At 42.8% G+C, this 24,944-nt stretch overlaps 1 protein-coding gene across 2 annotated transcripts in view; it reads right to left on the reverse strand.

Annotated features, from left to right (window-relative positions):
* Inpp5f (inositol polyphosphate-5-phosphatase F) overlaps nucleotides 1–24,691 on the reverse strand; it is a 78,914-nt gene extending 54,223 nt beyond the window's left edge. Inside the window, exons 1-2 of one of the 2 annotated variants that reach the window (XM_032892484.1) lie at nucleotides 24,305–24,691; nucleotides 2,428–2,508 (exon numbers count right to left, since the gene is read on the reverse strand). In XM_032892484.1, coding sequence (XP_032748375.1) covers nucleotides 2,428–2,508; nucleotides 24,305–24,401 — 178 coding nt within the window. In that variant the 5' untranslated portion in view covers nucleotides 24,402–24,691. The remainder of the gene's footprint in view (nucleotides 1–2,427; nucleotides 2,509–24,304) is intronic. The other variant, XM_032892485.1, reaches the window with a different exon arrangement.
* Nucleotides 24,692–24,944: the final 253 nt, after the last annotated feature.

Below are 24,944 nucleotides of genomic sequence, written 5' to 3' on the forward strand. Positions count from 1 at the left end.
GGGGTGGATGCTGGAAATGTGAACAGAGTCCACACACAGGAAGAGAGCTGCAAAATAGGCAGTCTCTGCATGAAACTGGCATGGCAGCGACCCACCCGTGTCAGAGAGTACTAGGTGCAGCGTGGAGCGCTGAGATAAATTAGCGCTAATCCAATGGCCCTCTGGAGCCAGGACTATCGGGAGTGAGACCGCCAGCTTATGCACAGGAACCATTCCGCCCTTTTTAATTTTTACCTCAACAAAGAATCCTGTACCTGGGTTTGTCTCGCCTCCACCCGCCTTATCCACCCTCCCCTCCATTTTACCCACTATCACTAGAGTCAAGAAGGAAGGACAAAGGGGAAAGAGAAAGAGAGATTTCTGAACCTAATTTCTTTCTCATTGTTTCTTTGAGTATGACTACTAACAAAGTACAAACAACCTCCTTAAACCACCAAAAACAAACAAACAACAATCTACCTCATGGGGCCTTAGAATTTATCTACCCTCTGAATGGTCCCAGAATTCCAAACATCACACAATATCAGAAACTGTCTGCAGCTGGCAAAATTATACCCCAACTAGAGCACAAGGCAAATCATAGTCAGCTGCTGGGGACAATCTGAACCAGCCCAAATCCCACACCTGAGATTAAAACCTACTGAAAAATTTCTATTTATAAAGAATCCAAAATTCCAAAAATCTCACTACAGAATCTAGCAAAAGAAAACTACAAATGTTTCCAGGAATGTTTTGTAATTCACAAAAACCAACCTAGTGCCTAAACGCTCAAGAATCTTACTTCAAACTTAAAAACAGCTGTGTTAGTGCCTCATACCTATAATCCCAGCACTTGGAAGGCAGTGTCAGGAGAAACGCCCTACGTTCAAAATAAACCTGGGCTACAAAATGAGACCCTATCCACAAAGAAAAGAACAGGGCCAGCAAGCGAGATACTTAATGGGTAAACACAGTCTGAAGACCAGAGTTCCACCCACTGAACCTACAGTAGAAAGAGAAAACAAACCCAAGAGTTGTTCTTGGACTTCCACAAGTGCACTATGGAAGACCGTTGTACTAAGCATGTCTTTTTATTCTGCCGTTGTGATATCTGGGACCTTAATGACCTTAGGCTGTTCCTCCCAGAGCTAACCAGTTTCTGGGCCATAAGCAACTGGATTGTATCCTTCGTACACAAAGCAGCCATTTTGGAACACACCAGCTACACTAAACCACCTATGTCATGCTCTCTCATGCTGGGCTACTGTCTACCCACCCTCATCACCCCATGGTCAGGTACAAGATAACTGGGGACAGTCTCATATCTGGAGCCTAGTAAGAATATGCAGATTGACCAATCCCAAACACCCTGGCCTTGCTTGCCCTTACCAAGGAATGACTACACACACAAACACACAAACACACACCATTGCACACACAATAATCATTAAGAATAGAAAGAACAAATGAACAGAGTCACAACAGGCACACTACAAAGATGTCACTGACTTCACAGGCAGTTACACAGCAACACTACCAAAGCCTCCTACAGTTCATAATCATACTAAAGGTACCAGAGGAGCCAGGTACATGCCTATAAACCCAGCACTCAACAGACACAGGCAAAGAACAGCAAGTTCAAGGTTAACCTGGACCCCATCTCAACGTCTTGGCCAGCCTGGGCTACACTGAGACCATTTCTGAAGAACAAATGAGGAGGCTGGAATGAGGACTGGCAGCTAAGAGCACTTCCTGCTCTTGGAGCTCCCAGCAGCCACATGGGCCTGGTCACAACTGCCTTAACTCCAGCTACCAGGGATCAACACTTTCTTCTGGCCACCCACCTCTGGTACCCATACATAAATAAATAAATGCTAGACTTTCCATCCATTTGCCTGCTGTGTGCAGAGGACCAAAAAAATGCCACACCACACACTGACTCAAGAACAGTCAGCTGATCCAAAGCCAGCCAATCACAGCTGCCTGCCCTTGCCCACCTTTCTAGCTGTGTCCTTCCTGCTTCCCTCCTGTCCAGGCACTTGCTGTCATGTCTGTCCCTTAACAGACAGAACCCATTTCCACACCCAAGGAATGCACAAGGTCCACATGGTCACACATTCTGTGTTTTCCTCTAAACTGAGCTCTGGGCGGGTAGGAAAGGGTCAGTCTGGGGTCACAATTGTGTTAGGCCAATTAGTACAATTCCTGGCTCAAAATAGGGATTTTTTGTGAGAATTTTTCTTTAATAAAAGAGTAAAACAATTGTAATACTGTGTCATCTCTTCTCAAAAGCTTTATTTTCATTTCATTAAATAAAATACATATGCTTTGACCCAAAATTATGACAAAGTAACCAAAGTCATAACAGAATCTACATGCCACCTCAAAAAGGACATCACAGAAGAGCATGTTAAATTGTGCACGTGTAAGGAGTTTATGAAAACATACCTGAATGGAGTTGAATCTTCCCAATTACTCCTTCTACCAATCCCAAACAAATGGGGTTCCAGGCAAGAAGTAGGTCAGTGGCTAAAATAAAGTAAGAAGAGTCGTGAGGACACACACACCAGGAATGGGAAACTATCTCTTGCACTGTATTTTAAAATATTTTTTTTTTTTTTTTTCTTTTTTTTTTGAGCTGGGGACTGAACCCAGGGCCTTCGTTTTGCTAGGCAAGCGCCTACCACTGAGCTAAATCCCCAGCCCCATATTTTTATATTTTAATTTAAATATTTTAAAATATTTTGGGGGATCAACAGCCCCCCAAAAAGCAATTATAAACATCCCACACACACACTGAACATATTACCATCAATTACTCTGTGGCAAAGTGTTAACTCTCAGGACTCTCAGTGAGACTCTGGAAACCTGCACAGTTATGGGGTAGTTGGGCTGAGGAATCGCGCTGAGTGGAGGCAGTGCCTTGGTACCTTACAGAGGAGGAAAGAGGCTGTCACACTTCAGAAGGCAAATGGGAGGATAGCCCACCTGCCTCAGATCAAAGACAAGGCCTGATGGCGACCATGGAGCTTACGATGATACTCTGAAATACACCGTTCTGGGAGAGTCAGACACTACGGCAACAAGGGAATCCAGAAAGTCACTTTCCTTATCTGTGACTTCTGCTTAGTTATCAAGTGCCACCCCATCCTGCGTCCCTCATCTGAACCACACAAAACAGACTACAGTGATCTGTAGGCACTTTTTTCTCATTTCGTAAATTAATAACACTCTAGATGCCCAGAAGAGAAGCAAATTACATATAAAACATGTATAAGGACAAAGGATGTAATTTAACTCTTCTGCAACCATGGTTGCAAAAGATTGCTACACATAGTGATAAATGTGACGTTTCTGAGAGCTCAACAGCTGACAAAGATTAGCAAGAATTTCTGCTGACTCAGGCCAGCAAGATGGCTGAGAGAGTGGAGGCACTGCTCACCATGAAAGCAGAGTTTAAGGCCCAGAACCAATGGTGGGAGGACAGACCAACTCCCAAAAGTTGTCCTCTGACCTCCACATGTGTGCTGAGGCACATATGTTAATAATAAATTAAAATTTAGCCCAGCATAGTGGCATACACCTTTAATCCCAGCACTCAGGAGGCAGAAGCAGTTGGATATCTGTGAGTTCGAGGCCAGCCTGATAAACAAAGTGAGGTCCAGGACAGCTTGATTGTTGCACAGAGAAATCCTGTCTCAATAAATAAATTAATTAATTTAAATTTAATTTTTTTCTGCTAAAAATTGCATTTTAATTATTACCACTTAAGCTTTATTTTACTGAAATTTTTCTGTCATTCATAGATAATTATATACACTAATAGTTTAGTTTTGAAATTCATTTAGGTTTTGATTTTTTTCATTATGCATTAATTTCTTGAGTCAGGGCCTCCCTGTGCAGCCATGGCTAGCTGGGAGAACGGCTGGCCGTGAGAACTCAACCGGGACCCTCCAACTCCAGCCCCCATAACTGGGGCTGTTATTTCTTCCCTGTCTTTACTGTTACATTTTCACCAAAAAAATAAGTAAATAAATAAACAATAGATTTCTTAAGTTGATGGTGGCTATTTGGCAGTGCTAGGGGTGAACCCAGGGTTATAACACTAGGGTGTCATGCATGCTGGGCCATCCATACTCACCTCAACTTCATTGTTTTTATTGCAAGAATTAAAAACATTTTAAAGGCTCCTATACACACTAGAATTTCTAATATTTCTTGCTCTGATTGTTTTGTGTATCTGAAAGTGGGGACACAAATGTGCCAAGGTGCATATGTGGAGGTCAGAAGTTAACTTGTGGGAGTCAGTTCGCTCCTTCCTCCATATGGGTTCCAGAGATCAAACTCAGGTTGCCAGGCTTCTGAGGAAAGTCCCTTTACCAACTGAGCCATCTTGCCAACTTTCATTTCCAATCTTGACATTATGAGGTTGACATTAGGAGACCCAGCTTACAAGTGAAGAAAAAATGCTTAGAAAAATAACATAGTTGCTTGAGAAACCCAAAGAGGACGGGGACTTCACAGGAAGACCAACAGAGTCAACTAATCTGGACCCTTGGAGACTCCCAGAGACTGAATCACCAACCAAAGAGTGAGCATGGGCTGGACCTGGGTCCCCTGCACATGTGCAGTAGATGAGCAGCTGGTCTTCATGGGGACCCCTCAACTACTGGAATCTCTTTCTGAATCTGTTGCCTGCCTGTGGATCCCATTCTCCTAAATAGGCCACCTTGTCTGGCCTCAGTGGAAGAGGATGTGCCTAGTCCTGCAGTGACCTGACATGCTGAGAGGGGAGGGAGGAATGGGGGAAGTATCTGTGTGAGGAGGTACTAGGAGACTGAGGGAGCTGATATTGGTATGTAAAGTGAATGAATAAATAAACTTAATAAAAAAAGAAAAAGAAAAAGAACATAGTCAAATCACCCACAAGATAGGAGTCAGGGCCCCAAACAAAAGAAGTATATAGTAAGGCTCACTCAAAAAACTTAAGTTAAAAACATTAAAAACAGGTCTAGTGGCACAAGCCTCAAGTAAATACAAGTCTTGAGCTAGGAGCAGTGGTGCACACCTGTAATCTCGGCTGTCATTCAGGATAGAGCAAGAGGATCTCGAGTTTCAAGCCACCCTGCTCTAATGGCAAGACTGTTTCTCAGAATAAACAAAACCAAAGAGGCCTGCCTGTCTGACTGGAGTTGTACACCACGGCAACCTGCTTCAACACCTCCCCCAGAAACTAACAGAGCTACTGAAACAGGAAGTTTTAAATGTCGCGTGTGATTACAAAGTAACACTATGAAACGGAGGGGAAACTGGCCACTGAGGTAAGATTATTCTGTCTCATTTCCGGTTTCTGTCTGCATGTTAACTGCAGTGCCACACAGAACTACCTCCTCTTAAGTCTTTTTCAAGGGCTAGAGAGATGGGGGGTGAGAGTCAAGCTGATATGTCATATTCCCTCAAGCCCTGATGTTTTCTGATGTTCTTAGGTGACCCCTATTAAAGGGTCATTCAACCCCCAAAAGGAGTCATGACCTAAAGAGTTACAGTTATCAGTCCCAAGGATACTATGTGTGTACTTGGCCTGTGACAAACTTGAATTGTCCTGTACTCCCTTTGTGAAACACTGATTTCAACCCATCGTATGAAAGTTTCCTCTTACGGTCTCCTTTCCTGCGAATTGTATATATGATATTGTACTACTTAATAAACTCGCCCGGATGATAAGACATAGCTTGTACCAGACCTCCTGGGCTTCGACTTTCCCATCTTCTCTATTTTCTGACCTCCTGGTCCTTTCTCTCAAGAACCTGTCACTGAAGAACAACCTCTTAATCCAGGTCAATGGTGCAACTGTTAAGAGCACTTGCTACTCTTACAGAGGATGATCAGTTCCAGAACCCACAAGATGGCTGGAACGCCAATTCCAGGGTCTCAGATACCCTCTTCTGACTCCCACGGCACTGCACATTGGGTACACTTACATACATGCAAGCAAAAGACTTAGACACATAAAATATAAATACATTTTATAAAAAAAATTTAAAGAAATAAAATCATGACTTCATGATGGCAGAATTTTCCACTTAAGTATTCTCACATAAATATTTAAGTTTTTTCTATTACAAAAATACTGTAATAAATGATGAATTTGTATAGATATTTTGTCTCCATCCTTAATAGCTTTAAGATAAATTCCTAGGAATGAAATTAGTAGTCACAACACTTAAAAAATTAAGGCTCCCAAGTATTACCAAATTACTTCTATAAATGTTATATTAGATTTCTGCCAAAAGCATATTTAAAAGTTTATTTTAAAAATGACACATATATAATTTTCCTGCATACATATGCATATATATAAAATATATTTACATATACATGCAGGTAAGTTTTTTTTAAACACACACTCACACACACACACACACACACACACACAGATATGGTCTTTCTATGTAGTCCTTGCTGTCCTGGAGCTTACTATGTAGCCTAGACTAGTCTGAACTCACAGAGATCCACCTGCCTCTGCTTCCCAAATACAAAACTTACCAGGATTTTTTTTAAGTCTCTTAATTTAATGGCATCCATTGCCTAGATTTAGGCTATTTTCTTTGTTGATAATAGTAAACATTTACCTATAAAAGTAGCTACTTTTCTTCTTCTACCATGTTTCTTCTTCAACAATTTTCTTGTTTCTGTCTTCTCCCTGCTTTGCCCTTCTTGTTTGTGTCTTTAATTTCTCTGTGAGACTAAAACAGGAAGTTCTGCTTGCAGTTAAGACTAGGTTCCTTTTGTCCTAGGTTTGTTTGGCACGTCTGATGGGATGTGCTTGATCACACGTGGGCAGGAGGTACGAGGGCAGAGAGTACACCAGGATGCATGCTCGTCCTTGATGGGAACTGATAGGAAATATGAATAATCGGTTTTGCCTTTTTAAGACCCTACAAATGTGACTTGTGGCCATTTTCTGGAAACCCAGAGGCGGATTTGATTAGAGTCAATCCTGGTGAGTATTTAATTAAAATTGGCTTTGAATTTAGTTTAAATTGTAAAGTGGTCTTATTCTCGACCAATGGGATTAACACTAGCAAATGTGAAGCCCTAGAATTCTATTTCTTGTTGACCTGTGAAGACTTTGTGTACTTAAGACTTCAAATATTTGACTCATTTGCAGATATTGTGTTTTTATCTTTTATACAAATCTATCTTAAAGTTTAAAAAAGCATTCCTTACCTAGTTATCAATTATGGATTAACTGCTTTTATCTGTTACTTTTAAATGCTTTACTCCAACCTTTACTCAACAGTCAAGCCTTTATCAGACATGCTAAGTTTCACATTTGCCAACACAGACGTTCCTGCAGAAGAAAGAGCACCAGCTTCCTCGCCCCTGACACTCTGAGCTCCAGAGGTCCCAGCTCTACTAACCTTCGTGGAAAGGAAGAGGGACTACTGAGGATGTGTTCTGGAATCTGTCCCATTGTTAGGGAAATACACATCAAATTCTTGTAAGGACACAAGCTCAGAAGACACTGAGCTAAGGAAGCAGGGTGGGGGATTATCTTTCAAAGGTAGAGTACTTGCCAGAGGTCCTGATAGAGGCAGGAGAGTCGACGAGGTGGTAAGAGTGCTTGCTGATCAATCATGAATGAGGTCTACAGTTTGGATCCCAGGACCTACATAACATTGGTGTCCAGCCACCAATTTGGGGGTGAAAGTGGAGACACAAGAATCTCTAGAATTTGCTGGTTCCCAGTCCACCTAAGCCTACCTAAGAAAACATAGCTCCAGGTTTAGGGAGAGACCCTGACTCAATGGAATAGATCAACTGAAAAAGAAGTCCATACCGAAGGCTCCCTCCTGGTCTCTATATGTGCATAGATACATGCAGCCTCCCCCCACTCTCCTACTCCCCACACACGTGCACATACACTGTAGAAAAAGAATCTATTGATAAACATCATCTGTCAATAAGAAAGCTTATGGCCAAATGAGCTGAGATAGAAAATAGGAGGTGGGACATCCAGCAGGAATAGAAAGAATTCTGGGAAATAGTCAGAGGCGTGGGAGATTCACCACAAACACTGAGGAGACGGATGTAAACCAGTAAGTAGCTGAACTCAGGGTACAATAAATAGATTCACCCCAGGAACTCTGAGGAGACAGACAACATGAGAAGACAAGAAGAGAAAACCAGCCACATAGCTGAACCCAGTTAGAATAAAAGGGATGATAAGTTAAGGGCAAGTCAGACAACAAGCCGAAGCTTATGGCCTAGGCATTTATTAACAAATAATTAGTATCAGTTGTTATTTCTGGGAACTACATAGCCAGGAGGAAAAACTTTGTTTTGTTTTGTTTTTTAACAATAACACAGACACAAACAACAAATAAATTAATTAAAAATAAATATTTAAAACAACAGCAACAACAGTAGTAGTACCTAGGTAACACAAGAACGGCAGATTCGGTGGAAATTTGAACAGGACGGGGAGTAACCGAGGTCAGCTCAGGAGAGTCAAGTGAATAAGGGCAAGGAGCCTGCACTTCCTGGAGTCTATGGCAGGCAGACAATGACAGAAGTGAAACAAGATTATGGCCAGGATTTTATTCAGTTGACACAATGAACGCTCACCCAAAAGTTAAATAGTGCTTGCGATTGGTTTGAGGCCCACAGTAAGAAATACTGCTCAACCTTGACCTGGTGAACACATCAAATATGTAAGTGCCAAAGTACAGCTTCCTGAATGGCCTGGGAGCAGAGAAACCAGCTAGTCACTGCGAAGAGAAACAAGTGAGCTTGGGAGGCGGGTAGGCAGGGGGCTTGTGAGGCACTAAGTCCCCTGCAGAAACTAGACACAAGACATGCATGGGACGCACATACATACATATAGGCAAGACATTCATACGCAGAAAATAAACAATCTAAAAAGGTTTTTCTAAAAGACTGAAGAAGAGGTTGGGACAATTTAGTGGGTACAATGCTTACTATACAAACATGATGGCCTAAGCTCAGATTCCCCAACAACCATGTAAAATGCAGGACCCACTGGCATACACCTGTAACACCAGAGCTGGTCTAGGGAGTATAGCAAAGACAAGAGGATGACTGGGGTTTACTGACAGCCATTTACTGACAGCCATTTATTTAGCTGTGCCGGGGGGAGGGGGACCTCAAAGGTAAAAAGGCAGAGAGCAATAGCAGACACCTGACCACCTCCTCTGGTCTCTACATTCACATACAACAATAAACACACACACATACATGCATACACACATAATAGTAAACACACATACAACAGGAAGCACACACATACACACACATAAACATACACAGACACAGGACATAAATACACTCATATACTACACATTCTGAAAATAAACAAATATTAAACAAATGTACCACAAAGATTAATAGGAAAAGAAATGTAACACCTCAAAGGACACACTGGGAAGGACAGGGGAGAATAACGATTGTACACTGAAGACTATACTGAGGCTGGAGATCAGCTCAGTTGGAAGAATGCCTATCTAGCATGTACATGGCCCAGGGTCCATCCCCAGCACTGCATAAAGTAGGCAATCCTACATTACGGTAGCAGTGAGTTCAAGACTACCCTCAGAAATAGAGGAGGAGGGGAGGAGGAGGGGGGAGGGGGGAGAGGAGGAGGAGGAGGAGGAGGAGACAGCAAAGGAGAGGAGACACACGGTGGCATCTGAAGCACAGCTGTAAGTTAACCTTGGAAAGGAAGGACTTTTTCCTCCAAGTCAGCAAAAAAGGGATGAAAGTCTAAATACAGAAACAGAGAAGCAAACAGCACATCAAATGGCAGTAACTTAGTGAAATGGGACCCCAAGTCCCCTTCCTTCAGTGAGGGAAAGGACATGGCAGCAGGATGAGAAGGTCAGCACAGGGACAAAAAAGTCAATAAATGTTCTGTGGCTTCCACACAGACACCAGCATTAAGTGTGAGTGCTCACGCTCTCTCTCTCGTTCTCTTCTCTCTCTCTCTCTCTCTCTCTCTCTCTCTCTCTCTCTCTCTCCCCTAAAATAACCAAATATTAAAAAAAAAAAAAGTATCACAAAAAATGAATAGGAAAAGAGATCTAACACCTCAGAGGACACACTGGGAAGCTTATGTACATACATGTTTTAAGATTATTTTCATTATTTACGTATACATATGTGTATGTTCTATGCACAAGCATAATGGTACCCACAGGGGCTAGAAGGTTGTAAGCCACCCAATGGGAATATTTGCCTAGTTTAACATTAATGTCAAAGAAACACATTAGGCATTATAAAGGATAAATATAAACACTGCTAATTCACTCATTACTTGTACACCACACATCCTTGGAAACAAAGTCCAAATTCCTTAGAAAGGCTTTTAAGCTAAGTGGAGGAGGGAGGAGGCTTGATGATGCATGCCTTTAATTCCAGCACTCAGGAGGGAGAGATAAGGAGGTCTCTGTGAAATGCAGGCCAGCCTGGTCTACACAGTGAGTTTCAGGATGGCCAAGGCTACATAGAGAGAACCTGCCTCTCCCCCTCCCCCCCACACACACCCAAAACTGTAAAAACTAATTAGAAGAAAGGCTATCCTGCCTGCCCTTCTCCACACTCAGCATCCTGGCCTGACATCCCCTCCACCCCTCAGGCTGCTCCCCACCCTCTTCTGCCTGCTCTTCCTTCTACCCTCAGAATAAGGGTTAATGGGCTCAAGACACATCCCTCACTCCGCCCACCCTAAGAACTGATCATACTTTTGTGTAGCAAATCTCTACCTCAGCACCTCGCCTTAGTGAATTATTGACTTGGCTAACTCCTTGATCACACAGGAACTCATGAAAAACAGGAAACTCACAGAGACCTTTTAAGGTTCAGCTTTCTGTTCTCAGTGCATTATAGGTTCTGAGCTAGACAGGCCACTTCAAAATGGAAAGGGATTTACTAGTCAGATAAAATTTAAGTTACCACATAGGAAAGGCTCAAGAATTAAACTGACAAGAATTAAGTTCATGTGACCATCAAGACTGACAGGCATCAATCCTGACACCAGACAGCGACTGTCAACCACACCCAGCCAGTTAACCTCAGAACAGTTTCCCATTCTCAGTCCAAGGGGCTCTTTCTAACACATCTCCAACACCATAGGTTTCCTTTCCACATACCCACCCCATGCCCTACTCTCATATTTGCCGGGGTTTGGGGTCACTGTCATCATCCCAGCTGTCTGAGCCGTCTGAAAGGCCTCTGCCTCTCCTCAGGACCTACTGGTTCTCTCCCCTGATGATCACTATACTTCATTCACACCAGGCAGCCAGCCACACACGTGGGGAGAAAGCCTCAGGGACAGTGAGGAGAAGCACCAGGAAAAGCATGTTCCAGTTCTGACCAGCATCCAAAAGAGACAGAAAAAAAGGAAAAGGGAAAGTTGTATCTTTCTGTGTCAGGGGGCAGAAGTAGGATCTGCGGTACTGGGTGGGGCTGAGAAGGGAAAGTTATTTGGCCTGTCTCTATAGCACAGCTTAAGTGGGGGGCCGGTCCCTGTGGTTGGTCTTTTATATTTTGGATAGCTTGGAATGCTAAGATCCAACACATTTCTTAACAAATAACAAGGGCTGAACGTACTGGATGCACAGAAGACTCTTAAACACTGTAAGTTCTGCTAGGCCAGATGGCAGAAAGTGGAGAGTTACAAGAACACAAAGATCAACTCAAGGCAGTAAACTCGGGAGCTGTCTTCCTCTAAGCAGGCTAGGTTTGCAGTTGAGACAGGATGAGTCTGCAGACAACACACAAAGACAAGCTTGAAATCAGAGGCCCAGGCAACTCCTAGGAACGGACAAGGTGCCCTGGAGCTGACGCTAACATCTAGAAGCTGGACAGAGTCAAATACTGGCACACAGCATAACCACGGCTCACACATGGTGCTCCAGGAAAGACCCTGGCTCCACTACAGCCCGGAGCCCTTTCAGCTTTGCTTTGCGAATGCTATCCAGCTCACAAGGTCTCCCTGAGGATAAATGAATCAGGTGATACTAGTAATAATGTCAGTAACGTTCAGCTCAAGTGGGGAAATGTGTACATATTTAAGACTTCGGGATCTCATAACCCAACAATTTGCCTGTACATTTTTATTTTAAGAACCTACAAAAGCTTTTAAAAAGTAGGTAGAAGGGTGGCACACATCTGTAATTCCAGCACTTGAGAGGCAGAGGCAGAAGATCCCAAGAAGTTTAAGGCCAGTCTGGTCCATACACTGAGTTCCAGGATTACACAGCAAGTCTCAAAAAAAAAAAAAAAAGAGAGAAGAATACACACACACACACACACACACACACACACACACACACACACACACACACACACACACACACACACACATACACCCACATACATATTTAATATATATTAAGGTTTTAATTTTAAGTTTTATAAGTTTTAAATCTTAGAGTTAGGCTATAATTCCTGAAGCCTTCCTTCTGCAGGTGATATTTTATGGAGATATCACTATGCCTGGATTTATCCCAGAATTCTATTTCCTCAGAATATGAAACATTGAGCTATAGTTCTGATGCAGGTTAAAACTGGACATCCAGTCTGAGTGTCAGCAAACCAACAATGATCCAAATAGCAAATTGAGCATGACTGCCAGCCTCCTCCCTGTCCTCCGTGGGAGCATCTAGAAGCACAGCCTAAAAGGAGGAAGCTGTGTATGGGAGAGTCATGGACAATGGTGACGTTAAATACAGACGTCAAAATAAATACTGGATCCCAAGTCTTAACAAACCACTAAGGGATATGAATAGAATGTGCAGGAAGGCTTTCTGGTTTTTTTGGGTCTCACTACGCTGATCTCAAACTCGGAGATGCACCTGCTTCTGCCTCTGGGTGCTGGGATTAAAGATGTGCACACCATGTTTCCATGATGGGCTTTTGTGTTTGTTTTGTTTTGTTTTTAATGGGGTACTGGAGAGTAAATCAAGGTCTTGAGCATGTTAGGCAAGTACTCTATCACTAAAATACATTCTAGGCCTAGGTTTTTATGATGTAGCTCTGACTTGCCTATTCTGCTATTTCTGACCTTAGGATATGTAATATAAATCTGATGTATGGCTAGGCATGGTGGCTCACACCTTTAATCCTAGCACTTGGGAAGCAGAGGCAGGCAGATCTCTAAGTTCAAGGCCAGCCCGGTCTACAGAGTGAGTTCCAGGACAACCAGAGCTATCTAATAAGACATTGCCCTCCCCCCTCCAAGAAAGCATAGGTCTATCAATAAAATTAATAATTGATGAGATGTAATCCAAGACTAAGCTAAAAAAATGTCTTTAAATCCCTTGCATGTGCACTTAATTTCTCAAACCAATGGCTCAAGGGACAAGGAGACAGTGAGACCTGAACAGGTTCTGTAACTGACCAGGGAATGGAGGACTATTGGGCTTTGCAGAACTGCTGAACTTTACTGTATAGTACAGTATGAAATGAACAAAGCGTGTGTGTGTGTGTGTGTGTGTGTGTGTGTGTGTGTGTGTGTGTGTGTGTATTTTCAGTAAAGCAAGTTAGCACTAGTGAACCCAATGTATAGGGAATGTGTGGAGGTGGCATTTGTCTGGGCACATGCAACACCTAAGGACTTGACAATGACAATTTTTTAAATAGCTATTCTGGGAAGAGAAAGGATCATAATGGCAGAGAAAGTGGTCATGCCTTATGCTATTCCTCCACAGAGAACACCCATGTAACCGAACTGCTCCAACAGGTTTTAACCTGTCCTTCAGCTAGTATGCTAACTGGCAAATGAACTCAAAGAGAAAAATTAAATTCACAAATAAGTTTTAAAGTTTAATATTGTCAATTATGTAATAAGAGCTATTATAAACTAACAAGTCTAGCATTTTAGAAATAATGCCAAATTTTAATTCGTGAAATTATAAAGAAGCACATAAAGTCTGTAATTGAAATAAGCCCAACCACTAAGTCAACAGTTCCACTGATTTCATGTCCATCTGGCAGTAGTACACAGCTTCTATTTTCATATGCCCTTCTCTTCCTGGTACACAAAAAAACAAGTGATTAAGCACTGTGTGCCTGCAGAGAGCATGAGTCATTCATTCCAAGATCCCAGAGTGAGGGCACTCCCTCAAAGCAAGAGCCAGGCAGCATAGGTTTTACAGTTTAAAAGCAAGTTTCATCTGTGTCTTTAAAGAGGGGCAGATAGTTTATGCATATCTAATCAGACCCCAGTTTCACTTCCTGCTAAAGACAAGGGCTATTATTGCTCTGACAATCACCGACACCAAAATCAAAAGGATGAAGAAAAGAGCTTTAGGATGAGGAACTGAAAGCCCCAATTGTTAGCATGTCATGCTTTAATCTCAGAATTTAATGAGGCTGGCAGACAGGGTAAGTAATAATTTCATTCAGGTGCCAGCTTAAAGTTCAAAGTTTGATCCTCATTTCCTCAGTCTCCATAGTGGTTATTATGTCTCTACTAGGGCAGCAAGCTAAAGAATTCATCCAATTCAGAAGTTCAGACGGCTGATTTCCCACAGTAAAAACCAAGCTCAACCAGCGGCTATCAATCCAGGCTGCTCACTAACATCATCTAAGTGCTCTACAGTACTGATGTCTGGACTCATCTAGTAGAGGTGGACCTACACTGGCCAAGGTGGGGTCCCAGCATAAATATAATTTTTAAATTCCTCTAGGTGATTCTAACATAGAGGCAGGTTTAGAACTATCTTGCTAGGGCTGAAGAGATGCTTCAGTGGGGTTAAGAGCACTCATTGCTCTTCTGAAGGTCCTGAGTTCAGTTTGAGCACCCACATGGCAGCTCACAACTGTCTAATGCTGTCTTCTGGTATGCAGATGTACATGAAGACAAAGTATTTATATACATAAAATACATAAATAAATAAATCATTAGAATTCTCTTGCCTAAGTGATTATAGCTCCCTGGGAAGACTCCATTTGAGTAGCTTAGTTTTACTCTTATCAGTCAGACTCAGGAATGATGCATGGGACACATCATATATGAAAGTTGTAAAAATCCAATTGCACAGACATTACCTAATATGACTTGGCATAAAGGCTGGCCTAAGGTACCAAAAGGAAACATATCTAAAAACAAGAGGTGGCACCTACTCAGTGGGCAGAGGGCTTGCCTAGCACCCACAAGGCCCAGTGCTACATACACCAAAGCAGGGGAAATACTCCTGTAACTCCAAGGTGTAGACAGGTTATCAAAAGCCAAAGGTATCCTTGGCTACATCGTGAGGTCAAGGCCAGTTGAAGGAGGGAGGGAGGACTCTGAGAGGAAAATCCAAACAGAGGGACACTACTATTTCCCTTTCCTCATTTTCAGACAGAGCTATTAAAAAATATGCGCAAAGCTAACTTCTAACACCAAATAGATGCAGCCTTTCTCTCAGCTGGTCTTCAAATAATTGCATTTTTTCCTAAAAACTTTATTTAAAAGTTAACTTACTCTTTCCTACCTTCTATGGTTGCTTGTATAGTATATACTGTGGGCCCTCACAAAAGCTACCTTCAAACCCATCATCATTGTCTTGGATTGGCTGTTTCACCTCAGATGAACAACTGTTTCCAGATTTAAAAAAACAAAACAAAACAAAAAACAAAAACAATAACACACCAGAGAGTGGGGAAGCAGAGGAAAACGGTACTCCTTCTTACAGTCTGGCCAGTTACATCCTATTCTGTTCTATACGTCCCCTGTCTTCTCTGACACCCCGTTAGAATGAAGGAACTGTATATAAAAAGCAGTATTTCAGCTGGACTCAGTGGCACATGCCTTTGACCCAGCACTTGGAGGGCAGATTTCTGTAAGTCAAAGACAAGCCCGTGTACATAGGAAGTTTCAGGCCAGTCAGGGCTACATAAGAAAAACAAAAGTCAGAGCCTATCACAAGAAAAACAAACAAACAAAAAGTATTATTTTTGATTAAATAAAATCCCCACAGTTCAAGGTACCTTCCAAAGGTCTTTTTACTTTTATAAGGTGATATGACCACTGGGAATTTACAGCTGAAGGGACTTCATAGAATTAAACCAAAGACCACCTTTCTTCTCGTTTTATTAGGAAGACAACAGATTTTCCCAGGGGACAGGGTAGTAACTGCCTAGACCTCAAATCAAACCTCCAGATTCAAATTACTGAGCCAAGCATAGTGTTCTCAGCACTCCATTCCCACTAGCCCTAGCACTGGGCAGGTAGAGGAAAGAGAATCAGAGTCAGTGCTATCCTCTGGTACTCACTGAGTTCAAGGTCAGCTAGGCCATATGAGACCGTCTCGAAGCAAAAAGACTCAGATCAAATCTTGCATATAACTTTGTGTTAAGGCTCTATGCTAGTATCTGTCTCTAGAACCCCTGTGTGTCTCCTGCACCGGCCCACACATCCTGCTGGTCTGGTAGCAGTGTTATTCATCTTCCTACCTTGGCACAAACTGGGTAGACAGCCTTCAGTCAATATATGCTTCTGTTTAGTTTGAGACAGGTTCTCACATCACACAGACAAGCCTCAAGCCCCCTAGGTATCAGAGGATGACTTTGAATTCCTGATCTTCCTGCACCCCCACCTCCCAAATTCTAGGCTTATAGGTCTGCACTACCATTTTCTACTGGGCTTCATGCAGTACTGAGGCAGCACCCCAGTTTAGTGCATGCAAGGCATGAATTCTGTCAACTGAGCTACATGCGTCTCCAGCCCCTAAGCAACACCTCTTTTTAAAGAGACTAAATGATGTCACAATGTAAGTAAGAAGACAAAAAATATATTTAATGCTAAATTAAATGGGAGAGCGCTTCTTCAAGAAATGAGAGAACTTGAAAGTTACAAGGGGAATAAATGCCACAGCTCTGGAAATAAGTCCAAGAAGGTAGGCTAACACACCACCCATCATCCTCAGAAACTCTTCAATGTGCCCAGCCTGCCTAGGAAAGACAGGGGCCTTGGGCTCAGCATAGGGAGAAGAATCTTTGTATCTGGCATAAAAGTCATGTTTTATGATGCAAACAATCTTATGTGGGTACGTGCAAACACACACACACACACACACACAAAGCTTAACATTACAGTACATTACAGTTAGTTGTTATAACTGTCTACTGAGATATATTATTGTTACATACATTATAAAGTTTAAAGGTTCATATTACTTTTAAAAAGTAAAAAGATGTTTTGGAAAGAATTAGATTCCATAAACAAATTAGTACATCTTGATGTATCTTACCACTAAGTTAAGGAAATGCAAGAGTAAATTTGAAAGAACCTGAAACTAAAATAAGTTTTGTAGTTTTGCTGCTTTTTTTTTAATATCTCACACATATGTGTATATGTGTGTATAAAAGACATGGTCTCACTAAGTAACTCTAGCTGGCTGTCCTGGAATTCACAGAGATCTGCCTGCCTCTACCTCCCAAGTACCAGGATTAAAGGTGTGTGTATATATATGACATAATTTTTATATATGGTATAATTCTTTGAGAATTTAATAAAATGTATTTTGATCATATTCACCCTCCACTCCTCCCGATGCTCTGGTGTTTTTCAGACAGGGTTTCATATGGTTGAAGACAGCCTTGGAGTTTTAACCCACATGCTTCCCCCTCCCAAATTCCAGGTTTAAGGCATGTGAAAGTAATTTAAGAGAAAGCATTCCACGGGACCTAAAACCCACCTGTGTTTCTCAACTAGCTTTATTTACGGAGGAAAAAAAATGACTGTTTTTTTTTTTTTCTTTTAATGACTGGAAGCAGTTCCCTTAAGGGTCTCTCAGCATCTTGGAAATGAGTCAGCCTACAAGGCATGTAACTGAATTAGAGGCACTGCCAGTGTGTTCTGAGTTCTACAATGTTGGATGTTCAATGTTTAGCCTCACTTTTAAAACACTATTTATACATTATTACTTATATTTTACCACCAGCTAGAAATAGCAACATCTCCCCCCTATTTTGATAAACAGACTTTGTTCAAGTGTTCTCAGTTCACTTATGGCCAGTGGACACACGATGACCACAACTGAGACCAGCTAACAAGTCATGATTTATCAAAGGCTCTGTGATATCACTGGTACCTCCCAGACTTGTATAAGCAAGGCTAGACTTTGAAGAGTCATGTTTTACAACATTTGGACGGGAAAAGAGCAATCTATAAAAATAGATACACAGAGATAGCAACACAGTCTGTAAAGAGCTAACACACTTAAATCCCCATAAAGCTACACCAAAATGAGAACATACTAAATCAACAGTACAGGTGAACTGGTTTGATTTTTCCAGTAGTCTAGTGTCTGTGTGCAAAGATATGAGCCTACTCCATCATAAAGTCCAAGGAACCTTTGTGGCAGAAGGGCCAGGACCAGGGCCAGGGCAAAATAAAGTGTCTGTGTGTCCCACTTAATTTCATTTAAAAAGAAAACAGATCTACTGAACTTCACAACTTTCTAATGACTGAATAAAATGTCAATGAGAAATGAGCACAGGACCAGAGGCAATGTTGTAAAATGTTCTTGTCTCTATTTAATCCTCCCAACAAGCCCTTTGATGCTCAAACAGGGTGAACAGGGACAATAGTTACTTCCATACAACTCTGGAAGATACCCTATGAGGGACATATACTGCAGTCTGGAGACAAGTGCATTGTACCTCCATTAGAGAGTTGTGCTAGCTGGGAGGCCCATGATGCCAGGCTTCCTGGAGAGCATAACACAGCCAGGTTCCTGAAGGACCACACTGAGGTCACCGAGGTCTGCCACCTGGCAGCTCTACCTTGTGTCAGTCTCTTCGCCCTTGCTACTCTTTCCTCAATGTCCTGGCTTGATGGTACTCTCCTAGGACCGAGTCGGAATACAAGTATCTAGGAATCAGGGATTAAAAACAAAAATTCCTCCCATCCATAAAGGTGATAGCCTTAAAGATCTTTTCCTCCCCTTCCAACTCTGTCTCTGCTCTGTGTACTCTAAAAGGTTGCCCTGAAACTGGATCTAGGATCTTGCAAAGCTAGACTTCCAGAGGTTTCAGGTTGCTCATCACTGGGGGAAACAGTTCCTACCCAGCACATATCAATGTCTACTCAAAGATCTGTCCCCACGATCTATCCCCTTCTTCTAATGTGGATGTTCTAAAAACCCAAGAGAAACCTGAAGAACTGATACTGGCTGGAAAGGCTGTTTATCAATCTATTACATAACATCATGGAGTTTCTTGTAGCTACATAAACTAATTCTGCAGGAAATGAGTTAAGGTAGGAACATGGACAAAAAACAAATGAGAAGCCCCCACTATCAGCCTGTAAAGCCTGTAATGACCTTTTTCCTTAATGTGCTGGCTTTGACGTGTGAGGGGCTTCTTATTTCTCTATAGGTTACAATATAGCACTGTAGGTGCCCATGAAATATAAATCCTACAACTTTGTAGTCAACAAGGTAGAGAGGTTTATAAAACAACAACGTTAGCACTGAAGAATGTGGCTTTGAAGGCATACACTGGACTAGAAACTCTTTCTCTTTCTCTAAGAATCTGGACAAATTATTCCTCTATGCTTCAACTTCCTCATCTGTAATAGTACACTAAACTATCCTCAGAGTTTTACTGTGGGAAAAAATAGAATTAGCTATACAGCAGTCCATCAGAACACAGGACCCAGACAATGCTCCACAGGTTAAGGCTGGTATTGTAGGCTGGTATTGTACGCTGGTATTCATCTTGGGTGAAGACACAGGAAGCTAATGTACGAACCTCTTCAGCCCAACGCCACCGGGATAGCACTATACCATATGTAGGGTAACAGAAAAAGTACAGAATGTAAAACTAGTGTTTTCTAAAAAGAAATTAAAGACTAAAGACAGTAGTAAAGCTGGTTACAACAGTAATTTAAAAAAATGATTAGGAAGCTAGGCATGGGGATTCATGCCTATAATCCTGGCAGGCAGGAAACTGAGGCAGAAGGATTGGGGGGAATTCAGGGTCAGCCTGAGCTAAATAAGAAAAAGCTTTAAAGGGGTTGGGGATTTAGCTCAGTGGTAGAGCAAAAGGCCCTGGGTTCCGTTCCCAGCTCTGAAAAAAAGAAAAGAAAAAAAAAAAAAAAGAAAGAAAGAAAAGGCTTTAAAGTAAAATGACAGGACATAAACTAGTAAACAAACTAAATACAGTTCCACACAATATATCTCAAGAGATATGGATTCCATGTAGATTTGAATTCCATAATAATCTCTCATCTTAAAGTTCAGTTAACTTGATGGTAAAAAATAATTTCAGGCTGGCAAAATGGTAAAGGGGACTGGGTGAAGGGGATTGGGTGAAGGGGATTGGGTGAAGGGGATTGGGTGAAGGGGATTTCTGCTGAGCCTGACAACCTGAACTCGATTCCTAGGACCCACACAGTGGAAGGACAAAATGGGCCCACACGTTGTCCTCTGACCGCCACAAGTACAAAGCAACATGTATATACTCCTTCCCCCCCTCAAATAAAAATACAAATTCACAAGTACAAAGCAACATGTATATACTCCTTTCCCCCCTCAAATAAAAATACAAATTCAAACTGTAAGAAGAACAAGCAAACTTCATGTGGATTCTGATTAAAAAAAAGAAAAGGAAAATAAATGTCCACTAGTATTTATCATTTAAATTTTCACTTTGCTACATACAGACTACATGCTTATAAATGCTGTGTGTATGGCAGGTGATTTGAGATCCTCCATGGTCACTCAGTCTCAGAACAGAATGAGGTAACAGAAATAAATTACATAACACTGCCCTTTCACACAAAGCCGAAAGACTGCAAGTAATTCTAAAACGGGAAAGACTGCATAACTACTCCCTAAACTGATTGTATTATACTTTAATTTCTTAAACTACGATCCTCTTAAAAATATGTATTTATTTTTCAATTAACACACAGTATTTTTTTATATATATTTTCAAGCAAAATGTGTTCCTGTTGCTTCCTCTCCTCCCTCATCCCCACATGCCCCTGGTCTTCCCTTCCCCTTCTCTTCATACCCACCATGTCCACCCCCCAGAACCTCTTTTCTATGTCGATGCCACACATGTCACACTACCCTCCCCTTCTTCAACTCTTCTTCTTCCTTCTCCTGGTTTCCTTTTGGTTAAACTATAATTCTTAGTGTCTGACTCTCTTGGTGTCAGTTAAATTCTACTCTCTGGAGAGAACACCGCACTCGATCACTTTCCTGGGAGAGGTTAAAGCAAGCTAGATACTTTTTTCTGATGGCTCTTAACTTGCAATTGTGATAAGGATCTAAAAATAAATAAAAAGCAACGTATTATGAAAATACAGATTCCCACTACTGTTAGGAAAAGGAAAACAAAAATATTTGTACTATTTCAAAAAATGTAAACAGTATCAAAAACTAAGGAATCCATCACATACACATACGGAGGGAGAGGGAGGGAAGGAGGGAGAGAGAGGAGAAAAGAAGAGGAGAAAAAAGATGCTGCCGTATCAGAGGGAAAAAATCCAGTGTAAGTTCTCACATTTCTCAATAAGAAATTTGGGAGATTTCCCACCCAATTAAATAGACCTTTTTTGTTTATTTTTTTGAGACAAGAGTCTCTCTGATATATAGCTCTGGCTGTCCCAAAATCTGATATGTAGATTAGGGTGGCCTCAAATTCACAAGAGACCTACCTGCCTCTGCCTCCTGAGTGCTGGGATTTGGGATGGTCACCACCACTCTTGCCTAAATAAATCCTTTACAGCTAGGTGTCATAGGTCACACCTGTAATCCCAAAAACCAGGAGAAAGCAGAGGCAAAAGTGTTGTTGAATTTGAGAGGAGCTACACAGTCAGTTTTAGGCTACATAGCAAGATGGGGGGAGGGAAGAAACATCAAAATGGGGCCTAAAATAAATACTAAACCTAAGAAATCATCTCTTTATTTTTTTACAGCAATAATTTAATTGTGGGGAAGTTTAAGAGTTATATTTAATTTGGGTTAACTCAATCACAAAGTCTGTTCTGTATTATAAACATTCATAAGCCCAGAGACACCAAGATTAGCAAAGCAAGGCTTTGTGTTGAGGCCTGTGTCCACTGGAGAAGACACATAATATATAGACAGGGAGGGTAATAACTGTAGTGTATATGAAGGACAGAAAGGTCAAGAAAGAAAATAAATGTGGCCAATAACTGCCCCACGGATGGGGGCTAGACTAGCCCAGGGCAGAGGGCCTTAAATGTGAGTCTCACATGGTAAGCAGGCAGGGGGAGGACAGAAAGTAACAGGAGTTCCAATGGTTCCGATGACCTTAAATATCAGTATCACTTATTTCTCTGATGTCTCCAGGAAAAAGAAAACTTCCTGTTTCTGGCCATTCAGTAGCCACGTGTGAAAATCCCAACCCCAGCACTGGTTGGTTCTACAGCACCACTTGTGGTAAAAACAAAAACAAAAACAAAAATTAAGTCAGTAGTCTCTTCAGCTGTTGAATAACCAAGGGGGGGGGGGAACTAAAGATTTTAACTCTGTCACTTTGAACAACAAAACACCCATCATCAAAAAGAAGAGAATGTTCAACAGAATAAAGAGAATTTGGAATAACTCTGTATAGGTAAAAAGACCTAATGAGCATTCAGATCGATTAAATATTGTTACTAAGATAGCTGTGCTTAGGATCTTAAACATGGAATAGAAAACTAGTAACTACAGGGGACTTCATGTACTCAGCTTGAACATCCAAGGCTCACAACGGCCTTGTTAATTCTGAAATGTGAAGGCCTCTGCCTTCCTCTAGGCTCCTCCTATGTATGTGGATGATGGGATATGTGCGTAACATAAACTGAACTGAGAAGTTATACCTAACTTTTTATAATGGGGAAAGGTCTTAAGTTTGCTTTCTGATATGAACTTTGGACAAACGAAAGGCAACCCAAACCTCATGGCTTGTTCCAGAAAAGGCCCTGGTTGAGCTCTCTGGTTGAGGAAACTGACTTGCAGAAAAGTCCTGTCTGACGAGTTGATAAGGACTCCCAAGTTCCATCCATTTATGTATTCCAGCCCCCAGGAATTCGGCTTGTGGGAATTTTACAGCCTAATTCTCCCTGCCTTAAACCTCACGAGGTTGGCAGTCTAAGTAAGTGGTCAGATGCTGATACAGAAGAAAACAAAAAAGGAAAAAAAAAAAAAACTAGCCAAAATTAGCCCACCTACATCATCTACCCCAAGGTCGCTGAGTCTTATTGTAGACACGGTAGTGGCTCCATTCTGAAAAGAGGAAATAAAATACGGCGGCAAGAAAATACAACCAGAGCCATATTTCTGGAGGAGAAAACAAGTTCTCCTTCGTCGCTCTAGCAGTGTAACTTAGCAAGTCTCCCCGTAAGGACACAGTGGACTCTGCCGAAGAAAAGTGTCACCAAACCACTCTCCTACATGAGTGTTCCAACTCCACTCTCTGGGACCTTACACCTCTCTCCTCACCTGAAAAGGAAGATCCCAAGCCTACTCCTGCTAAGACACTAAAGGACTTGTCCTTGGAAACCATCCCATAAGAAGTAACAAAATGACCTGAAAAATTCCCTTGAAGTTATTCTACTAGTCACTTAAGGAACACAGGAAAACGTCCAATGCGGTGGCTCTTCCAAGAGTGCCAGTCTCAGTTCACTTTTCCTAAAGTAAAAAGATCTTTGACTGATGAAGAAAAGGCACTGGTGAACTAAGTCGAAGCTACCCAGACTCCTCAGAGTGATAACTGGCCGCAGCTGTCTGAGAACCGGAGCTGCTGCTGCTGCTGTTGAACCCAACTGCAAACAAAGTTTCCTAAAGCAAACTAGTGGCTGGAGACTTTGACCTCTCCTAACTGTGAGTGACATCCAACACAATTCCTTCTCGAAAATGGCAATTCAGACACTAGTTTTCGATCAACTGCTGTGAGGTAACCGTCCTGAAGTCACTCTTTAATAAGGGACCGGGAACAACCCAAGGATGTCAGCAAGAAGTGTCCCGCAGACGGTTCCACTGAACTAATGGAATTGGAACCCAGTACTTACACACTGGACAGTGCGAAGACACTGCAAGTGGGGGTCTGCGGGGTCCCCGCTCCCCAGGCACCGCATACTGGAGGAGGTGCACTAAAAAGGGGGTGACCGGCCTTTCCCGCCTCACTTAGACAAGAGTGCGCGCCAAGGCGGCGGCCGCTCCCTTCAGGACCAGAGCTGACATCCCCAAGCGTCCCGCCCAGCCTCCGGATCCCAGCTCCGGAGAGGCCGGGCCGCGCCCCCCGCGCTCCAGCTGGCCGGTGCGCCCCACCCAGCCCGCGCAGCGCGCCTCACCGGGTCGCAGCTGCAGGCCGCCGTCGCGCCGGCTGCACCACAGGGCACGCTCGCCCTGCTGCAGGATGTAGTGGTCCTTGGCCTGAAAGAGCTCCATGCTGGCCCCACGCGCTCCGGGAGGCGGCGGTCCCCCGGCCCAGGCACCGCAGCGGCCCGCCCAGGAGCGATGCAGGCGTCCTCCTCCACCGCGACCACAGAGCCCGTGCCTCGAGGAGACTCAGAGGAACCACCCCACGGAGGAACAGGGCGGGGAAGCACTCGGGGACCTGACCCGCCGGCCGAGAACACGCTCGGACGGCCCAGGCCCGGGAGGCCTTTCCCCCTCCCCCCACAACTCCTGTACCTAGGCTCCGCCCCTACTCTGAGTCTCCACCTCCTATAGTTCATCCTGGCTCCCCCTAGACTCCGCCTCCCCCCAGGTTCCTCCCAAGTTCCTCCCCGCGCCATGCAACTTTCCCTCCTATAGTTCCTCCCCTCTCCCTTAGGCTCCGCCTTCGCTCAGGCTCGGGCTCCGACTCCGCCTCTCTCTGTGGTTCTCCGAAAGCCCTCCTAGGCCCCGCCCTGGTCCCGCCTACGAGTTTCTGGCTTAGCCCTCTCCGAGTCGGTCTCAAGCCTCCGCCTCCCTTTCAGCTCTCACCGA

The sequence above is a fragment of the Rattus rattus genome, chromosome 2 (genome assembly GCF_011064425.1).
Source record: "Rattus rattus isolate New Zealand chromosome 2, Rrattus_CSIRO_v1, whole genome shotgun sequence".
NCBI lineage: Eukaryota > Metazoa > Chordata > Mammalia > Rodentia > Muridae > Rattus > Rattus rattus.